At 41.0% G+C, this 17746-nt stretch overlaps 1 protein-coding gene and 4 non-coding genes across 6 annotated transcripts; 3 read left to right on the top strand and 2 right to left on the bottom strand.

The window, feature by feature from the left end:
- Positions 1-103: 103 nt before the first annotated feature.
- map3k8 (mitogen-activated protein kinase kinase kinase 8) lies at positions 104-7321 on the top strand. 2 transcript variants are annotated; one of them, XM_085418125.1, is made up of 8 exons: positions 104-286; positions 894-1256; positions 1378-1548; positions 2927-3188; positions 3930-4036; positions 4930-5082; positions 6217-6463; positions 6555-7321. In XM_085418125.1, the coding sequence occupies exons 2-8, from the start codon at positions 894-896 to the stop codon at positions 6677-6679; spliced, it is 1428 nt and encodes a 475-aa protein (XP_085274251.1). In that variant the 5' UTR covers positions 104-286; the 3' UTR covers positions 6680-7321. The 2 variants fall into 2 exon arrangements, with proteins under 2 accessions (XP_085274251.1, XP_085274250.1); XM_085418124.1 differs by having other exon boundaries at positions 106-282.
- Positions 7322-12067: 4746 nt separating this feature from the next.
- Positions 12068-12139, bottom strand: trnaa-ugc (transfer RNA alanine (anticodon UGC)). The gene has a single exon. It is a non-coding gene; the product is annotated as a tRNA-Ala (tRNA).
- Positions 12140-13337: 1198 nt separating this feature from the next.
- Positions 13338-13409, top strand: trnag-ucc (transfer RNA glycine (anticodon UCC)). Its single transcript has one exon. It is a non-coding gene; the product is annotated as a tRNA-Gly (tRNA).
- Positions 13410-14779: 1370 nt separating this feature from the next.
- trnag-ucc (transfer RNA glycine (anticodon UCC)) lies at positions 14780-14851 on the top strand. Its single transcript has one exon. It is a non-coding gene; the product is annotated as a tRNA-Gly (tRNA).
- A 1930-nt stretch (positions 14852-16781) lies between these two features.
- Positions 16782-16863, bottom strand: trnas-aga (transfer RNA serine (anticodon AGA)). The gene has a single exon. It is a non-coding gene; the product is annotated as a tRNA-Ser (tRNA).
- Positions 16864-17746: the final 883 nt, after the last annotated feature.

The following is a 17746-nucleotide window of genomic DNA, read 5'->3' as shown; positions in this document are numbered from 1 at the left end:
ACAGTCCTGAAAGCTTTTCGTTTTTTTTTTATTTTTTATTTTTTTTGTTGTGTTTTTTCATTTGAGGAAACAAGAAAGGGGAAAACGAAACCTACAAAGACAGCGAGAGAGAGCTGCTGGCAGCTGACACTAAAGAGGTACTCCACCTCCACAGACACGCCACACTTCCTGTGTTTACTTCGTTCTAAACACAATCCACGAAGCTTCATACATCAGACAGTCTGCGGGGCGCCACAATGAAGACACGACGGTGCGCTTAAGCTTCCGACTCAATTTCATAAGGCAGGTAACGCGTGGTTTCTGTCACTCAAAGAAGTAACTCCTGTTATTCAGCGAAACTCTATTTTTCTTTTCTTTAGCAGCTGAATATTTGGCAGATAGCTAGTTATAGCTCTACAGCTACTGTTTTTTGTTTGTTTGTTTGTTTTATTTTTCTAGGCACCTATTCTAAATTTGCATGTTTGGATCGTAATACGGTTTATTTTTTATGTATTTATTTCAAATGTTGCATGGGGTTTGCATTAATGCACATGTGTATGATTTTCATCGAATAATGTGAGCTGAACTCTTTATCGCAGCATCATAATGCTAATAATAGTTATAATAATGGGCAGTTGTTGTTTTATAAATGTATAATAAGGTTCAAGCTTTCCTGGGGGGGCTTCCCAGCTTTACTGCGAAACTCCCTTCTTTTGCTTGGAAAACAGCCCTGTGAAGCCCCTCCCAGTTGTGTGTTCAGCCAGCTGTATCAAAGCTTCACTTCTTAAGTGTAGTTTCACTGCACGTCCTGCTCCCCACGTGAACCTTCCCTGTCATGAACGATCCGCTTGCTTATACAATTCAAGTCAGCACGGAAACAGTCCCCACACTGACCTCCTGATGTTTGATTTTAGATGGAGCTGGACAAACGGAGCATTAACATGGATTACAAATATGATTCGGGAATAGAACTGCTCTTGACTCACATGAATTTAGAGGACATTATTAACGCTGCAGAGACTCTATATCGGCTCGAGGAAGAGGAGGAAGACGAAATCTTGTCGTTAGAAGACGAAGAAGGACTTTCCCAGGAGGAGATGGATGAGAATGAGGAGGCAGGGGAGGTGGTGGTTTTGGGGAGTGAGCAGAAGGACTACGCTAATGGAGTTCGATATGGGACTGTGACAGAGGTCCTGTCCTTTGTCAACCTCCTGTCCAGCATGCAGACGGCAGCCTTGCCAAACCTGCCAGAGGAAATGGGAGTCCTCCTAAATAAGGTGAGAATCTTGTTGTTTTTTCTTTTTTTAATCTTCAACATAACCTGAATGTTTAGTTGATGTGGTCAGCCTAGAAAAACTTGCATAATTTTCTTTTTTTTTCCTTCCTAAAAACAAATAGAAGGACATGGCTGTGAAAAAAGGCCGCTACCAGATTAACATGGACGTTCTCCTGTTTCCATGGAAATTGACCTACAAGAATCATGGGTCTGGCCTCGTGCCTAAGGGCTCATTTGGGAAAGTCCACTTGGCTCAGGACACCACCACCAGGAAGAGAATGGCCTGCAAACTGGTGAGTCTTCCTGATCGGTGACTAGAAATCCCGCCTGTGCTTGACTTCTCGACAGCTCTTGACCTGCGTGCCAAATATTTAACCTGCCAAATACTGCTTGTTCACAGTCCAATTACTCCTCTGTTTGTACAAAGATTGTTGGTGCCAGCGTGACATTTGCTATGTTTACTGGGTGAAAGAGGAACAGGGTTGCTGAATGAAGAACTATTTGTTCTTGTAACAAACTTACAACATGGGCTGGGATTAATGTAAGACTGGAATTTCAACAATAACTTCCCACAGCTCCTCTGGATGTTTGTGACAGGGTCAGATTCATTAAAGACACATGTAAAAACCACACATGCTGCTTCTATCTGGGCAGACCTATGCTTGAGAAAGAGGAGGGAGGGAGGCAGCGTGCTTACGCTGTTGTATGGAAAATATTGACAAATGAGGAAGGAGTACTTTCCTCTCTAGTCAGGTGTTATCGTCAGAATACTATGTTGACACAGTGTTGTTTTTTTCACGCTGCTGTGAAGGATTTACTGGAAATAGTTTGCAATAAGGGCTTGGAGTTAGGATGTCCTTATCTGCTTAAAACAATGCCATCATCAGATAATAATTACTGAGAAATTATTCCTTTAAAGAAACAACTTTAAAATTATCACTGACAAACTAATAACAATAGATTTCTTAAAGCACAAAAAACAGGATAACAGTATGTTACTATGTCAGCTAATCTGTTAAATACAGAAAGAGTCAGTGTCCTTGTGAAGTATGTATTAAATGTATATTTTATTTGCAGAACTAACTGAGCTGAACTACCCGATTAGGCTGTCAGGGTAAAAAAACAATAATTATAATAAAAATGAACCATTAATTGTAGTTCCTTAAATCGCCACTTGAGGCAGGGTCCAAAACTTCAGCATTTTATATGTAAGTAGCACATTTTGCTCTCACACTGTGTGGTGGTTAGCACTGTGGATTCCTGGGTTCAAATCCACCGGCCGGCTGGGGCCTTTCTGTGTGGAGTTGGGATGGGCTCCAGATAAACCACAATACAGAAGTGGAAGAAAATATATGGACAGATCTAAGTATGCATTTTACCGAGCTAGCTAGCTCTACCAATAACTGATAAATCCTCTGTGCACTGTCAAATAAAGCCACCCTTGCCAATAAAAATGCAAAATGTGAAAAGTCAGTTTGTTGTCACTGTAAGCAAACACGGATCCATTTGGCCAGCAGTCCCCAGGATGTCTCATTTAGCTCATTGGCTTCATATTTAACAGTCAAATGCAATGGTGTCACCGAGCCTTTTAACTCACTCCAAGAAATAAGATGAACATGTTTCCCAAAACGGTGGGCTATTTGTGATCATGTGTCTTATCTCCCTCGCTAGATCCCCATGGAGAACTTCAAAGCCGCTGATGTAGAGTTTCAGGCCCGCTTTCACCATGAGAACATCGCCGAGCTGTACGGCGTTCTGCTCTGGAACCAGAGCATCCACCTGTTCATGGAGGCCGGCGAAGGCGGCTCTGTGCTGGAGAAACTGGACAGCTGCGGACCGATGAGAGAGTTCGAAATCATCTGGGTGACCAAGCAAGTCCTGCGGGGCTTGGAGTACCTGCACTCACACAACGTCATTCACCATGACATCAAACGTAAGCATAAAAGATGTGTGTCACTTACTCTTGATGGATGTGCTCCATGGTATTGAACAAGTACATAGGTTACAGGAAATTATGCAATTACAGTTTGTATCTTCTATGCGTCAAATTCAAGCCACAGACGGATATTGCTCTTGTAAATAACTCAATTCGCTGAAAAGAATGAATCAGTGAACAGCCACAAACCAAGCAGATCATAGGAATCTGATAGATTGACTAATGCTTTTTCAGTAATTCTTCAAAGGTAGCCTGGTCACAGTGACTGGTAGCTATCATGACAGATCACACAAATACGCCCTAGTTTCTGCAGGTGGAGCTCAGCTGAGGAACCACAGCAGTGCTGCTGGGATCAAAGCATTCTGCAGAGCTGTCTGTCAGCCTCACTGCTTAAAGGCTCGCTGGCTGTCTGGAAATTCCAGCCTGCTTCTCATGCTCAGTCAGGGTTACAATTATGGTCCAGAGAGGCAAGTGACTTATTAAAATGACCATTCTGGCCCTCTGACAAGCTGCGGTTCTTAGCATTTCCTGCCTGCAGTCAAAATATGTAATTAAACCTTGGTGACATTTTAGGGACAAGGATGAGTCTCTTCGTGGCAATTTCCTTCGTCAAAGCCTGTGACCTACTTATCGTTTTCATGCTTAAGATCAATACAGACTCAGTGGACCTGAAACTGAAATCTTATCAGTTCAAGCACCAACTTGAATCACACCTCCTTCCTTTTCATCTCTCCACAGCCAGCAACATTGTCCTGATGTCAGACAAAGCAGTCCTAGTGGACTTTGGGCTGACAGTGCAGATGACAGATGATGTATACATTCCCAGAGATCTGAGAGGAACAGAGGTAAGGAAATAAGCCGCTCCTCCTTAAAAGATGTAAGTGTAGCCCTGTAATGAATGCGGGCCTTCTGTTTTGAGTAATTGCTCTCCGATCAATGCTTGCTTTTCTTTTGCTGATCTGGAGCGTGTGTTGACACGTGACTCACACTAGACTTCCCTAGGGATTTTAGCAAATTAGTCCCACGACTTGTCAGCACTTGTGTGCTTTTCCAAAATGATTACAGAGTCAGTGACTGGCAAGCATTAATTTAGAGCAGTCAGTGCACTCATTGGCCTCACAGCCACTATTAATAGCTTGCTGATGCTCAGGGCTTTCAGCTCTTTAAGTTGTTTTTTTTTTTAGGATGAAGATTTTGCACACACCTTCTCACCCACTGGTCCTTGCTTTCCCATGCTTGTGTGACAGTCTATATAGTTCTGTGTACATGCACCCCCGGGCCTCTCAAGTGCTTGTGGAAAGTCCCAGGGCAGACACCCAGGAGTAATAATAAGAGAGGCACAGCCTGTGCGTATTTACAGGCACAGCCTGTAAATATGCTGGGCTGCTCAGGGTTACATGAACATGGGAGTGCAAGCTGGAATTTCCAGCAGAAAGACACAAAGAGATGAACTCTGGTGTGTTTACCTTTCACCCTCCAAAGGCCAACACACTTCTGCACTTCCCTTACCTTTTTTCATGCGCAGCGTGGGTCTGCAGGTTGCTTGTTTGGTTGCAGGCAGAAAACCCCTTTTACACTAACAACAGGTCACTTCCTGTTTGTTGTGTCTCGCTGACACGGAGAATTTGACTGTCGCACTGAATAAAAAGGGAACTTGTTTCTCTCTCTCTCTCTCTGCCATTCTGATCTGCAGCCATGTTAAAAGTCACCCACTAAACATCCCCTGTCTTTCTTTCAGATGTATATGAGTCCAGAGTTGGTTCTGTGTCGAGGACACAGCACCAAGACAGACATCTACAGCCTGGGCACCACCATCATTCACATGCAGACCGGTAGTCCTCCCTGGGTCAGGAGATACCCACGCACTGCATATCCATCCTACCTGTACATTGTAAGTACTGCACATGAAAATCACATCATAGGGAAATGAACGCAACCAGAATGGTTGGTGCAGATATTTGTGGTCCTCACAGGATGAATTTGTGATATTGGGAGGAAAAGGGCATGTTTGAATTTGCGCACCAGAGACGTCTGATGACCCTAAAGTTGGATGCTGATGTTTGCCTTATTTGGAAACGTCGGTATCTCTTAAGTTTCAGTGCTCTGATTTATGACCAAGTACTTTCCCATCAGCATGAGCTGACCTTTATGCTTAATGCTAGATTGCATGATAGTAAATCAGTTTGTAGATAAACTGTGAAAGGTTTCCCATGAAATAGTTATTACACAGCAAATTAGTACATCACTTAATTTTGTTTTTGTTTGTTTTCATTTCTTGATTTTTCTTTTTTCCTAAAATTGCTCTTAAAAAAACAACAACAACCCCACTGTATGCTACCTGCACCTCAGTGGCTGGTGCACACTGAATAGCACTGAGTATGTTGGGCCAACACAGACCTAAAAGGAAAGAGACAATTAGGAAAAACAAGTCCTTTAGTGTTAATGTTGCTCTTTCCTAGCTGCAGGTATAAATCCTCCTTGGTTACCAATTACCATTGGAGACATATGCCTCTGTTACATGCCTCAGCAGAGACAGTCCTGTGTTGTTAGTATCCTGCGAGTCAAATAGTGACACACTTACCGCACACAACATGCTCACGCCCTTCGCAGTCAAGATTGCCAGGCGATAAAGAGGATGTTTGCAGTGGGTGACCTGTGGCTTATTTAGTCATTCACCACTCTAAAAGCGTTCCATTACATGGGCTCTTTCCATTTTAGCTAGTCCCATTTCTGTTTTTAAAATGATTATCAGCTTCTTTGCTCTGGCCGTTTACTCACTTCCACTTGAAACTGCCGTCATGGAGAAGTGGCATTACAGGGCCAAGTCACTTGTACGGGCTGAGCTTTGCAGCTGCTCCTTGTTCCTGTTTATTGTAACCATACTGCTTTTACAAACCACTGCTCACATGGCCACTGAAAAAAAAGGGCAGCTTCGGTTCTGCATAGCTGTTTTTTTCTTGAGTTATTTGGAAGTGCTAGCTTTGTTTTTCTCTTCTTTAATGACAGTCTATCTGTCTCCAAACAGATCCACAAGCAGGCCCCTCCTTTGGAGGACATTGCGGAGGACTGCAGCCCAGTTATGCGGTCCTTCCTGGAGCGAGCCCTAGAGAGGAACCCTGCGCTGCGGAGCTCGGCATCTGAGCTACTAAAGGATGACGCCATCAACCCTCCTAGAGAGGATCAGCCGCGTTGCTGGAGTCTTGACTCGGCCCTGGAAGAGGCCACCCACACCTTGCTACGGCAGCAGAGTCAGCACCACGACACCACGCAGGGTAAAGCCTTTAGTGCCGAGCTCAGTTTGTTCTCTGTTATTAATAATAAGCTGGCTACTTAACGTTAACATTTACCTCGTCTTCTCTGCAGAATCCTCTCTGTACTCTGAAGGTTCTGGACACATCAGGAGGAAGGGCTCGCTGTACATTGACCTAGGGGCCTTGTCGGGTTACTCTAAACTGGTGACGGGACCGCCTTCCTCAGAGTATGGCTAACAAATGACCAGACAACACCATTTATAAGACTGAACTGTTCTTAAAGCCACATAAATGGCTGAGACTCGTGGACAGCTATAGCCAACATGACTCGTAATGATGTAAAACATTAAGTGTGACTTGGAATGAATGGGTCCAGTTCGGCCTGAAATAGAAAACGCTGCAGGACAGTGTTTGGATGCATTGTGAATAAATAAGCATTATACTCTACATATAATTTCCCACACTTCTTTTGTGGGATGTTTGTACTTTATTTCAGTTTGGGTTCATGGTGATAAATGCACGCTGTTTTCTTTTCTCCTAAAACCTTCTGAAAAAAGTTATTGTATCATTTGAGTTACTTAAAGTGTAAGCTGTGTCTTAAAGTATGTGTGTAAACATGTATGATGTGTAGTTCTTTTCGAACGTCCTCCTGTTAATTCCCGTGGAATATTCTTGGCAACACTGTGCTTTGCAAAATGAAGCTTCTGTGGAATGAATGCGATGAGTGATTTTGTTTTATGTTCTGTACATCCACTGAGATGAAGCATGCGCTGCTTTATACTGAAAGGGAAAAAAAGCAAGTGATTTATTTCTGTTTTCTTTTGTAATAAGTGTAAAAGTTACCCAGAGTTTTTAAAGTGTCATTCTGCAATAAATGCAATAAACTCAAAAATCCTATGGTCTGTGTGTATGTCACTGCAGCCTTAGCTTTAGCAGCTATTCGTTTTTGAAATTGCTTGGGGAGATTCCTGGAAAGGAAACTGAAAACTTGAGTATATCACTATGTTTCAAAAACATGCAATAAATTATACAGTTAAACATTCAACAATATGTGCAATACTAGTCCAGCCTTTTCAGTCTGGACCAAAATTGAGGTCAGGACTCTGTGCAGGCCAGCCAAGTTCTTCCACACCAACCCTTCTCATACATGTCTTTATGGAGCATGTTGGAACAGGAAGCAGCCATCCCCAAACTGTTCCCACAAAGTTGGGAAATTCTCCAAAATGTCTCAGTATGCTGAAGTATTAATAGTTCCTTTCACTGGAAGTAAGGGACTGAGCCCAACTCCTTAAAAACAACCCAACACCATTATTCCCCTCCACCAAACTCTACACTTGGTGTTCTCCTGGCAATTGCCAAATCCAGGCCAAACCCAGGTTGGATTGCCAGATGAAGAAGTACGATGAAGTATGAAGAAGTACGATTCATCACTCCAGAGAACACATCTCCGCTGTTCGAGTGGCAGCGTGCTTTACACCAATGTATTGCTTTGCATTGCTTGGTGATATAAGGCTTGGATGCAGCTTCACTTCTCTTTTGAGTTCCCAACTCTCAGAGAAAGCCCATATTTCATGCCTCGCTAAAACAAAAACATTATGCACCGTCAATGAACATGAAGCAGCAACTGAAATTTGTCAAATCAAAGATTTATTTAATTTAATAATTCATCATAAAGGAAAATGTGATCAGTACAAATCAAATTTATATCAAGTAAACCAGACCAGATTCCACTGAATTTAATATTTTACATTGTAATTATGAAACAAAATTTACATGTAATTAAATAAGATAAACTCAGCATTTTGGGCACTTTGCGAGTGTGTGTTTCTGCTGAAAGCAACAATAATTTACTTCTGTTTTCTTTAGTATTAAGTGTAGAAATTACCAAGAGTTTTCAAAATGTCATTCTGCAATAAATGCAATGAACTCAAAAATCCCAAATTGTCTGTGTATATGTCACTGCAGCCATAACTCGTTAGCTGCTATTCATTTTTGAACTCACTAAGGGAGATTCCTGGAAAGGTGAATGAAATTCAAAACTTGAGTATGTCAGTATGTTTCACATTCAGTCAGCTGACTGCCTCTACTTTCTTTTTCTTACAACCGTTAACCGTCACCACTCCCACGTCTGCAGGAGCTCCTGGTGCTGGGCTGACAGTTTTTTTTAGAATGAGCAACAGACGGGAGGCATTACTGAGAATCGGTTTATTAAAATCATGACTGTTAGCGCTAACATTTGATACCTGAATGTTACCTGTATGTTACATCTGTACTAATGGAAAAATGCAAATAATGTGCAGAAAAAACACAAGCATTCCATCAGAGATGCAACAAATGATACAATGAAACATTTAACATCCAATGACATATAGCCTTAGATCACTGTAATTAGTTCAGATATCAAGGTGGTCTACTGAAATCATGAATGTAATTCTGTTGCAACTTTTCTATTTGGCTTTTTGGGGTAAGACAACCCATTTACCAGTGAAACCTAGATTCTGATTATACAACAGAGTTTAAATGGGCTCTAACAAACACTTCCCTCTTTTCTGCCATAGATTCTTCATGACGTTAGCAAAGTTTCGAATAATGACATCAGCATAAGAACACATAACCCACGTGCAGAGAAGGGTAGTAACTGATTACATTTACGTAGCTACATTTACTTGTAACGTTTTAGAAAAAAATAACTTTTAGGAGTAATTTTACTACACTGTGCTTTTAACTGTTACTTGAGTAATATTCTTACTTGAGAAAAAATTCTGACGACTCTACTCAGTGTGAGTAACTCCAGGGAATGAATGATAAACACGTTTTAACCAAAAATGCATGAGACACAGACACAAACCTACAATCGTACATAAGGTTTGTTGTTTTAATGTTATTCTATCTGCTGAGCCTATTGTGCCATTTGGAGAAGTAAAGTAGCACCATAGGTAATACCTACTCTAAATATTAGTTTAATAAGGATTTGGAAAAGTGTTTCCTCTGCTTAGATTTATTATTTTGTAATCATGTTATTTATAGTATTTAATAGTATTTTTTTTGCTTTTAAAATACCCAAACTTGCACAAAACTACATTTTTGTCTGTCTGATTATCTCATTTTTAAACATTAAATCAGATGCTATGATCAGTTACTCAAGTAGCCTTTTTTACAAAAAACGTTTTTACTCTTACTTAAGTAATTTCTTGGATGGCTGCTTTTTACTTTTACCTGAGTAAAACTACCATGAAGTAGTGCCAATATTACTTGATTACAATTTTGGCTACTCTACCCCCCTCTGCTCACGTGAGATGAAAGGTCAGAGTTCATACTGCTCTTGTTGAGGTTCCTGTTTATTATCCTTAGCTTTTGCTTTTTCTGTGCCTCTTATTGGTAATCATACATTATTCTTGTAAATCCTCAGTTCTTGTTTTTCTGAGTGTTAGTCTTTATTCATGTGCCTCCTTTGTTCCCCACTATCTGCTTCTTTCATTTTGAGTTTGCTCTTGGTCCCCCTTTAGGTTTACTTCCTGTTTTATTTTGAAGGTTATGTGGAGATATTACTACCTTTTCACCTGCCTTAGCAGAACGGCATTGAAAGACTGCCGACTCTACAGAACTCCCCGACCAGGCCTTTAACTAGAACAATTCCTGTTTCAGCATTTTGTACCAACTTCCAGCAAGTTTTAGACCAGATTTTAAGATCTTTTAAAATTACTTTGATGGTCCTTAATCACCTTGTTTCTAACTACAACTCTGCACTATCATTATCATTATTATGGCTTTTACACATTAGAAGGGTAGTGATTGATGGGGACTGCAAACCAGGAGGAGAGAGAAAATCCACCTGCAATTACAGACATGAGTGCAAATATGAACTTGCTGGACTTTATGAATGTCCAAATGCACAACAATCCATGCAATAGAGGTGGCTGGATCAATCCAAATATCAACACTTCTAACGTTTCTGTACTCTAAGTTCAGTATGTAGCCCTCTGAAGTGTGTTCACTAAATTATCCTTTTATAAAAAAGAAAAAACGAAATATGTAATACGCAATATGAAAAATGTCTGAACCTTTTTTGGTTGACTGTCATATCTATTTTATTTATCCCTCATGACTCATTTAAACAACAGAAGTGAAGCCGAAGGTCTTTATGAAGTCCCATGTTTGAAATACATGAACAACAAAACTCAGCTGGAAGGTGTGTTTTGTTCTATTACCTTATTATTGTGGAAAATAAAAACCAAAGTGATTTAGTGCTCTTTAAAATGTGTTCAGAATTAGCAAATTGGTGATCCCATAAATCATGACACAACGCTCTCCCTTATAAACACTACCTCTGTAGATCATCAGTATGGGTATCAGTGTTGGTATCAGCAATACTGACCTAGTATTTACTGGTTATCGGCTTGATACCAACATTTGCACTATCCCACAGCACTAACATGCAAAACTTGTCAAAACCTTTCAGTCTGGACCAAAATTAAAAGGTGATTACAGAGTATGAAACATCAGCTTTCTCTCACTGAAACAACTCTTTTGAATTCCCAGTTGACTTTCTAACTCTCAGTTTTCCCACATTTCAGCAAATCTGATCAGATTTACCCAGCACTAATCACTCTACATGAATCACAACTGCATGACTAGAAATGCTCATGCCGCATTTTCTACAATATTTCAGCAGTAAACAGCGATAAAAAAAAAAAAAAGTTTAAAAAAAACCCAAACTAGCTTTTTCATTGGAAGCCTCTTCATGTGGGTTTTCCTGAATTCCCCAATCTAGCAGCTAGATCACAGAGATCAAACGTGAATCAAGCTGTAGCAAAGTTCGCCACTAGACAACTTTTATTTGTTCATATTTAGTCATGGGCAGTATCTGCTACTGAATTTGCATCAGGGAAACCCGTGTGGTGTGAAGTGTTGTGTCCTATCTGCAGCCCGGGCCCACTCTTCCTCTTTCTATAAGCGTCACATGTGAGTGGGCGGTGAACTCAGCCCAGAGACGTGCCTGTCAAGCCGAAATGAAAGTTGCAGTATTTACTGTCACGGTCACGGTTTCCACTGAGCGTTGCAGACAGATACTGCCACCTGCCGGCAGCCTTCATAAGTACTAGAACGAGATCTCGACATGTGCTGCTGTAGGCTCACTGAACACTTAAAAAACTGAGGATTTCTTTCTCTCTGGTGCCCTCGTGTGCCTCCTGGTCTCGAGAACGTGTAATGCTGCAAGAAAGAAGAATAGACTTGATTTGCTGCCCTCTCCACGTCTGTTCCTCATATACACTGCAAAGCTTGCAGACTTATTAGAGTTCAGCGAGGGAGGAAAACTAGTCAGGACATGAAGTGGCAAAAAATATTATTGATCTGCACATAAGCATGGAAGCTTTTATGGCTTCTTCAAAGTTTTTAGAGAAAATGAAAACAAAAATACTTTAAAAAGTAGTTAAGACTGTGATTAGATCTAATGTTTGTCTTCAAATATTTTACCTACCAGCGTACAAAGACGGCAGCACGACTGACTGTGGATACGTTGTTTTTACCTCCACACACCACACGTTTCACGTCTACGTGTACTACCTTACTGAGAATCCGACATGCTGCAAAGCGGCACCAGGCTGATTCAGCACTTCAAAAGTCTGGAGATGCCGGGGATTGAACCCGGGGCCTCATACATGCAAAGCATGCGCTCTACCACTGAGCTACATCCCCTATTGCAAAATGACCGTGAGGCCAGCTGTTGAACGCATCCTGTGTATTAAAGAAATAATCATTAAAGTATACTTAAAGTGTGTTTTACACCAGCAGATATTTAACTTCATGTAATATGCTGTAACCGACTGTAATCTGCCACAGCGCTCTTCTTTTCAACGTCCTGTTTTGTGCCTTGCTCTTTTGAATACTAACATAAACATATTTTACATATTTTAGTCACAGAACGTGAATCACTCTCAATCAGTGGCTGCTGCCTTGTCAGTTTTACCAGTGACAACGAGGGGTCGTAATAATATAAGCACAGTAACGGGCACTTAAATATGAAAATATATTTATAAAGAAAAAATAGTTTTAAGAATAAATTATCGAATAACTGCTTGAAATGACTCGACGGTGACATCTGTTAGTAAGATGAGGCAGTGCAACGAGTGTTACGGGGCTCCACGGCAGTCAGAACACTTTAGGTTTGTCATGCTCTACCGTAATTGGCTAAGACATTTAAACGATTTAAAAAGCAGTACGGCCTCCATTCCCAATCAAATATATCATTTAAAATGACATTTCATTTTTTTGTATTTGTCAAAAGTGTCCACATATATTTTTGATAACATGTCCATGTTTTGTTTGTTTTGTTTTTAACTTAAGCAGTAATGTTACTTGTTTCAGTTAATGCTGACAACATTTAGCCTCTAGTGGCTCTAAATGGCTTTTATGATGCGTTCCTGAATAAGTCAGGAGTTCCCAGTCAGAATTTGATTCTGGAATGTCCCTTCAACTCAGATTTCCCACTCAGAAAGCTGTCAGCAACCCCCAGCAATAGTAAACAACAATAAAACTGTAAAATTTTAACCTATACTGCCACTGTTGTGTATTTGGGAGTCACTAAACAAGCCGTACACAGAGGACTGACCAGGCTCTGTCCATGAATGTGCTGCATGGAGAAAGATAAGAAAGACAGGAGAGGAAGAAGAGAGGTTAGATTTAAGGTAAGGATGTTCAGTGGGATTTGATCAAAGGAAAGTGGGGTATGCTTTGTTGTTGAAATGTTGCCTGAAGATCCTCTGAGGGTTAGTGCAGGATAAACAGGTTAGCTTACTGTACTGTGATGGATTTAAAGTAAAGCACTGTGTTGAACTGGTGCACAGCAGCTGTGGTGTTCATGGTCATGGATCATGTGATTCCAGATGTGCATCAAGCGATGGTGGTATAGTGGTAAGCATAGCTGCCTTCCAAGCAGTTGACCCGGGTTCGATTCCCGGCCATCGCAGTTTCCTTTTTCCAAAGAACAATAATGGAGGAAAGGCAATTTATATCAGAGATAAGACAATATATAGTGTGGAGTAAGTGGCTGTTACTTAGATCTCTTACTAAAGTTCTCATGTTATGTTTCTTTTGCTTACATGTGCACTCAAAGTTACCCTTTACAAACAACTCCCTTTCTGTAGGCAAAACTAAACACGCTGCAAATTGACTGTTGAAAGAGTGGACTACAGCTTTGGAAGCAGGTATTTTCAGATTATAATAATATTAATAGTGGATTAAATGTTTGGAAAAGGGGGCTCAGTTGTCATCACAACGGAGAGAAAGAAACACGTATTAACTGATGCACTCTTCTCCTTCTCCTACCTTCTTTTAAACTCTCCTCTCTGCCCAGATGTAGTCACACGTGGAGGCCACACTGCTGAGTCAGCAGGCAAGTTTTAGATGTATTCAAAGCGGTGCCTGTATAGTGGCGAGCATAGCTGCCTTCCCAGTGTGTGATGTGGGTTTGTTTCCCAGCCAAGGAGAGAGCTTTGGAGAGAGCACACCAAAATCATTAAGGGGGTGTGTGGTAAGATGCACAATCTAGTGGATTTTAATACAACTAGTTTTCATCTTTTCTTTTCCATGATGTAAACATCACTCAACACTTCTCTTCTCTTGCCTCGTTGGCTACTTTGCTCCTCCTATTTTCCAGTCTCCTCCTGTCTCAGCTGTTTAAAGACCTGGCTGAAACGCTGGCTGAAGAGAAGCCTGATTCCAGATGCGCATCAGGCGATGGTGGTATAGTGGTAAGCATAGCTTCCTTCCAAGCAGTTGACCGGGGTTCGATTCCCAGCCATCGCAGCTCTCTTTTTCACACCTTGGCTCATGTAACAACTCAAGACCATCTCCAAAGGGCAAAGCGCCCCACTAGGAATTAAATATCTGGAACGTCCACAGACATCACAAGCAAAGTATAAAGACAGCATAATCAGTGTACTGTCAGTGTGCAGAACAGAAATCAGTCAAGACATATTTTTACTTTTTACTTTGAGTACATTTCAGAGGTGGTACATTTTCACTTTTACTTGAGTAAAGAAGTTCAATAGATACTTCAACTTTTAGCAGAGTGTTTTAATACAGGTTACTTTACTTCTCCTAAGTAAAGAAAGACTACTTTTTCCACCTAGGCAGCTACTTTGGTGAGTGAGCACTTCAGGATTAGTAGGATGTGAGAGAAGATTTTGGTTTCTAACTGAAGCAAGCATCACTCAACACTTCACTTCTCTTCTCTTGCTTTGTTCCTCCTTGTTTCCACTCCCCTCCTCTCTCAGCCGTGTAAAGCCCCGGCTGAAATGCTGCCTTAACAGCAGCCTGATTCCAGATGTGTATCAGGCGATGGTGGTATAGTGGTAAGCATAGCTGCCTTCCAAGCAGTTGACCCGGGTTCGATTCCCGGCCATCGCAGCTCTCTTTTTGTCACAGAACAATAATGGAAGAAAGTCATTTTATATCAAAGATAAGACAATATGTGTAATAAGGGGATATTCCTTAGATCTAATTTCATAATCTTCTCCCATCATTACTACAGTGCGTCATTACAGACCTTTATTACTTCAGAAATGCTTTTATTCTGATCACTCAAGCATGCTTATATGTCCCAGCCCCTCAAACAAGTTAAAGCTATGGCAGTCTGAATGTAACTCACCTGTATGAAGCTTTAGAGCTGCATATATATAATGCCAGAGAGAGCAGAACAGTTACTCTTATGCAAAACATTAAGTCACATGTCAGTCTGCAGTGGTCACAATCTACGAAAAGTGGTCCAAGGAAGAAACAGTGGTGAACCAGCAACAGGGTCATGGGTGGACAAAGCTTACTGATGCTCATGGGGACCCAAGGCTGGCCTCTGTGCTGTGATCCAACAAACAAGCTGCTAAAGGTCAAATTGCAGAAAAGTGTCATGGTAATTCTGATAGAAAAGAGTCAGAATACACAGTGCATCACAGTTTGTTAGTATGGGGCTGCATAGCTGCACAGCAGTCAGGGTTCCCATGGTGACTCATGTCCACCAACAGTAGCGCCAAAAATGGGCACGTGAATATGAGAACTGGACCACAGAGAAATGATGGACCAGGTGGCCTGGTCTAAAGAATCACTTTCTTTTTTACATCAACCTGGATGGTTGCATTGCTTACCTGGGGAACCCCTGGCACCAAGATGCACTAAAGGAGGCCAGCCATCAGGAGGCCAGCCTTGGGTCCTGTCAACCATATGGATTTTACTTTGACACCTACCAAACCATTGTTGCAGAGCACCTTGCCATGGACACAGTATTCCCTGATGGCTGTGGTTTGAGGAGCACCACAATGAGTTTGAGGTGTTGACTTAGCCTCCAAATTCTCCACAGTTGAAATCCAATTGAGCATCTGTGGGATGTGCTGGACAAACAAGTCGGATCCACATAGGTCAGTGATCCCATCTCTCTTATTTGTTGTGCATCTTAAACTGCAGAAATGATGTGGCAGCTTATATGTTGGGTTCCTTTGACCCATGAACATAAGGAGAGTATCTAGTGCAATACAATAAAAGATGAGAGGGAAACAGCAAGTGACATGATTACATTTCTCATTTGAGGCATAAGAAATGCATTGTGTTAGCTCTCATAACAGGAAGAAACTCTGAATCCAGCACACTGCTGTCATGAGAAAACTTGAGCACTTTATCAGCAGATCCCTCTGAGAAAGGATAGCCTCGACTGTATTCAGCAGATCTCAGGGACACATGGATGACCCATGTGTCCCTGAGATCTGCTAAATAATTTAACATTTCAGAATTCTGCTCCTTTGTAAATAGGAATTTTAGTGTCATGATTTCAAATAGTAAATAAATACTTTACACCTACTATGTACTGACACAACAACCTGAAATATGATTTAAAGAACAGGGTGTGCCATTAAGAAGAAAGCTAGCCTAGACCTTCTAAATAGATGACACATGCCACCATGTAGCCCAAATTTACGAATGAGTGTTCATTTAATGTTTCAGCAGTGCTGCCCTAATGCCCTTGCTGTTTTCTAATGTTCTCCTTCAAAGAAAAATAATTTCACTAAAAGACTCCTTCTCCTCAGGGCTGTGGACAATAAATGTTTTTAGATATGTGGGAATCTACACAAAATGAATCCAGCTGGAATGATTTGCAGCTCTACCTAATCTTGTGGCTGCCATTCAGGAACATACCTGATGTAAGCATAATACTGTGCAGCAACATTCAAGATATTTAGCACAGTAGCACAGGGAAAGTTCTGAATGTAGCCTTTTGCAACAGACATGGCCGCCACCATAACGTAGTTTATGTAGATTCAGTCTCGATAAAGATCGGACAAAAACAGAGTCACGTTGTCGGCAGGATTCGAACCTGCGCGGGGAGACCCCAATGGATTTCTAGTCCATCGCCTTAACCACTCGGCCACGACAACTTATACTACGTCACCGTCGTGCATCGCTTGTTAGCTCAACCGAGCATTAGTTGCTAAGCCTCCGTATATCCTCTGTATATTTATTGAACGTCTAATACTTTTTTAGATGAACATCATAAACAAACATATAATGAAATGATAATGGAAGATTAACTCCAGAGTTACTAACAAAAGTCTATATTTGTTTTCTTTTTGCTCCAAAGGTAAAACCTGATGGATGCGGGGTTTTAACATTTTGTTAAAAGTATTTTTAATGCCGATATTTCGATTTATTTGACAACATTGTCGACTATGTATGTAGATAAATACGAAATAAAGAAAGCGCAGATTCCTTTGACTTCCAATACCACAAGATGGCAGTAATTCACATTTCTTAAAAGGTTCCTTTGAAGTACACACAGAACGTCAGATCAAGTATTTACAAGTCTTCCAGAAATGTAAACCGGAGAGCTTTACAGTGTGAACATCTCTCTCATAAATACTACACATCAAGTCTACAGTCACTGTCCAAAAGTGTGTCAGTTAACTCTGAGATCACTTACCTGTTAGTTCTTTAAACGGATGTTTCAAGTTCTCCAGGAAGAACTTGCAGAATTTGTATAGTCCAGTGTCACATATAGAAGTTCAAAGGCTTCACAACCTTGATTTTGGTATCTAAACCGTCATTATATAATGCTGATTATTTTACACAGGTTGCGCTTCTTCTTACGTGTTGCTTTTGTCTATGTTGCCTGTTTTAATAAGTACACTGAGAACAATCCCAGTTCCTTGCATGTGTACACAGACAGGATTCTGGTTTTCATTCGGTTCTTATGTGTTTATACAACACTCTGCATTTAATCATTACTTTTTATTCATTTCTGGCTGTCTTCCACAGGGTGTC

This window comes from Rhamphochromis longiceps, linkage group LG9, assembly GCF_057381845.1.
Source record: "Rhamphochromis longiceps isolate RC_006_pf linkage group LG9, R_longiceps_female_GT1.1, whole genome shotgun sequence".
NCBI classification, from domain to species: Eukaryota; Metazoa; Chordata; class Actinopteri; order Cichliformes; family Cichlidae; genus Rhamphochromis; species Rhamphochromis longiceps.
The sequence above is the reverse complement of the archived record's forward strand: the minus strand, read 5'-3'. Positions and strand labels throughout refer to the sequence as shown.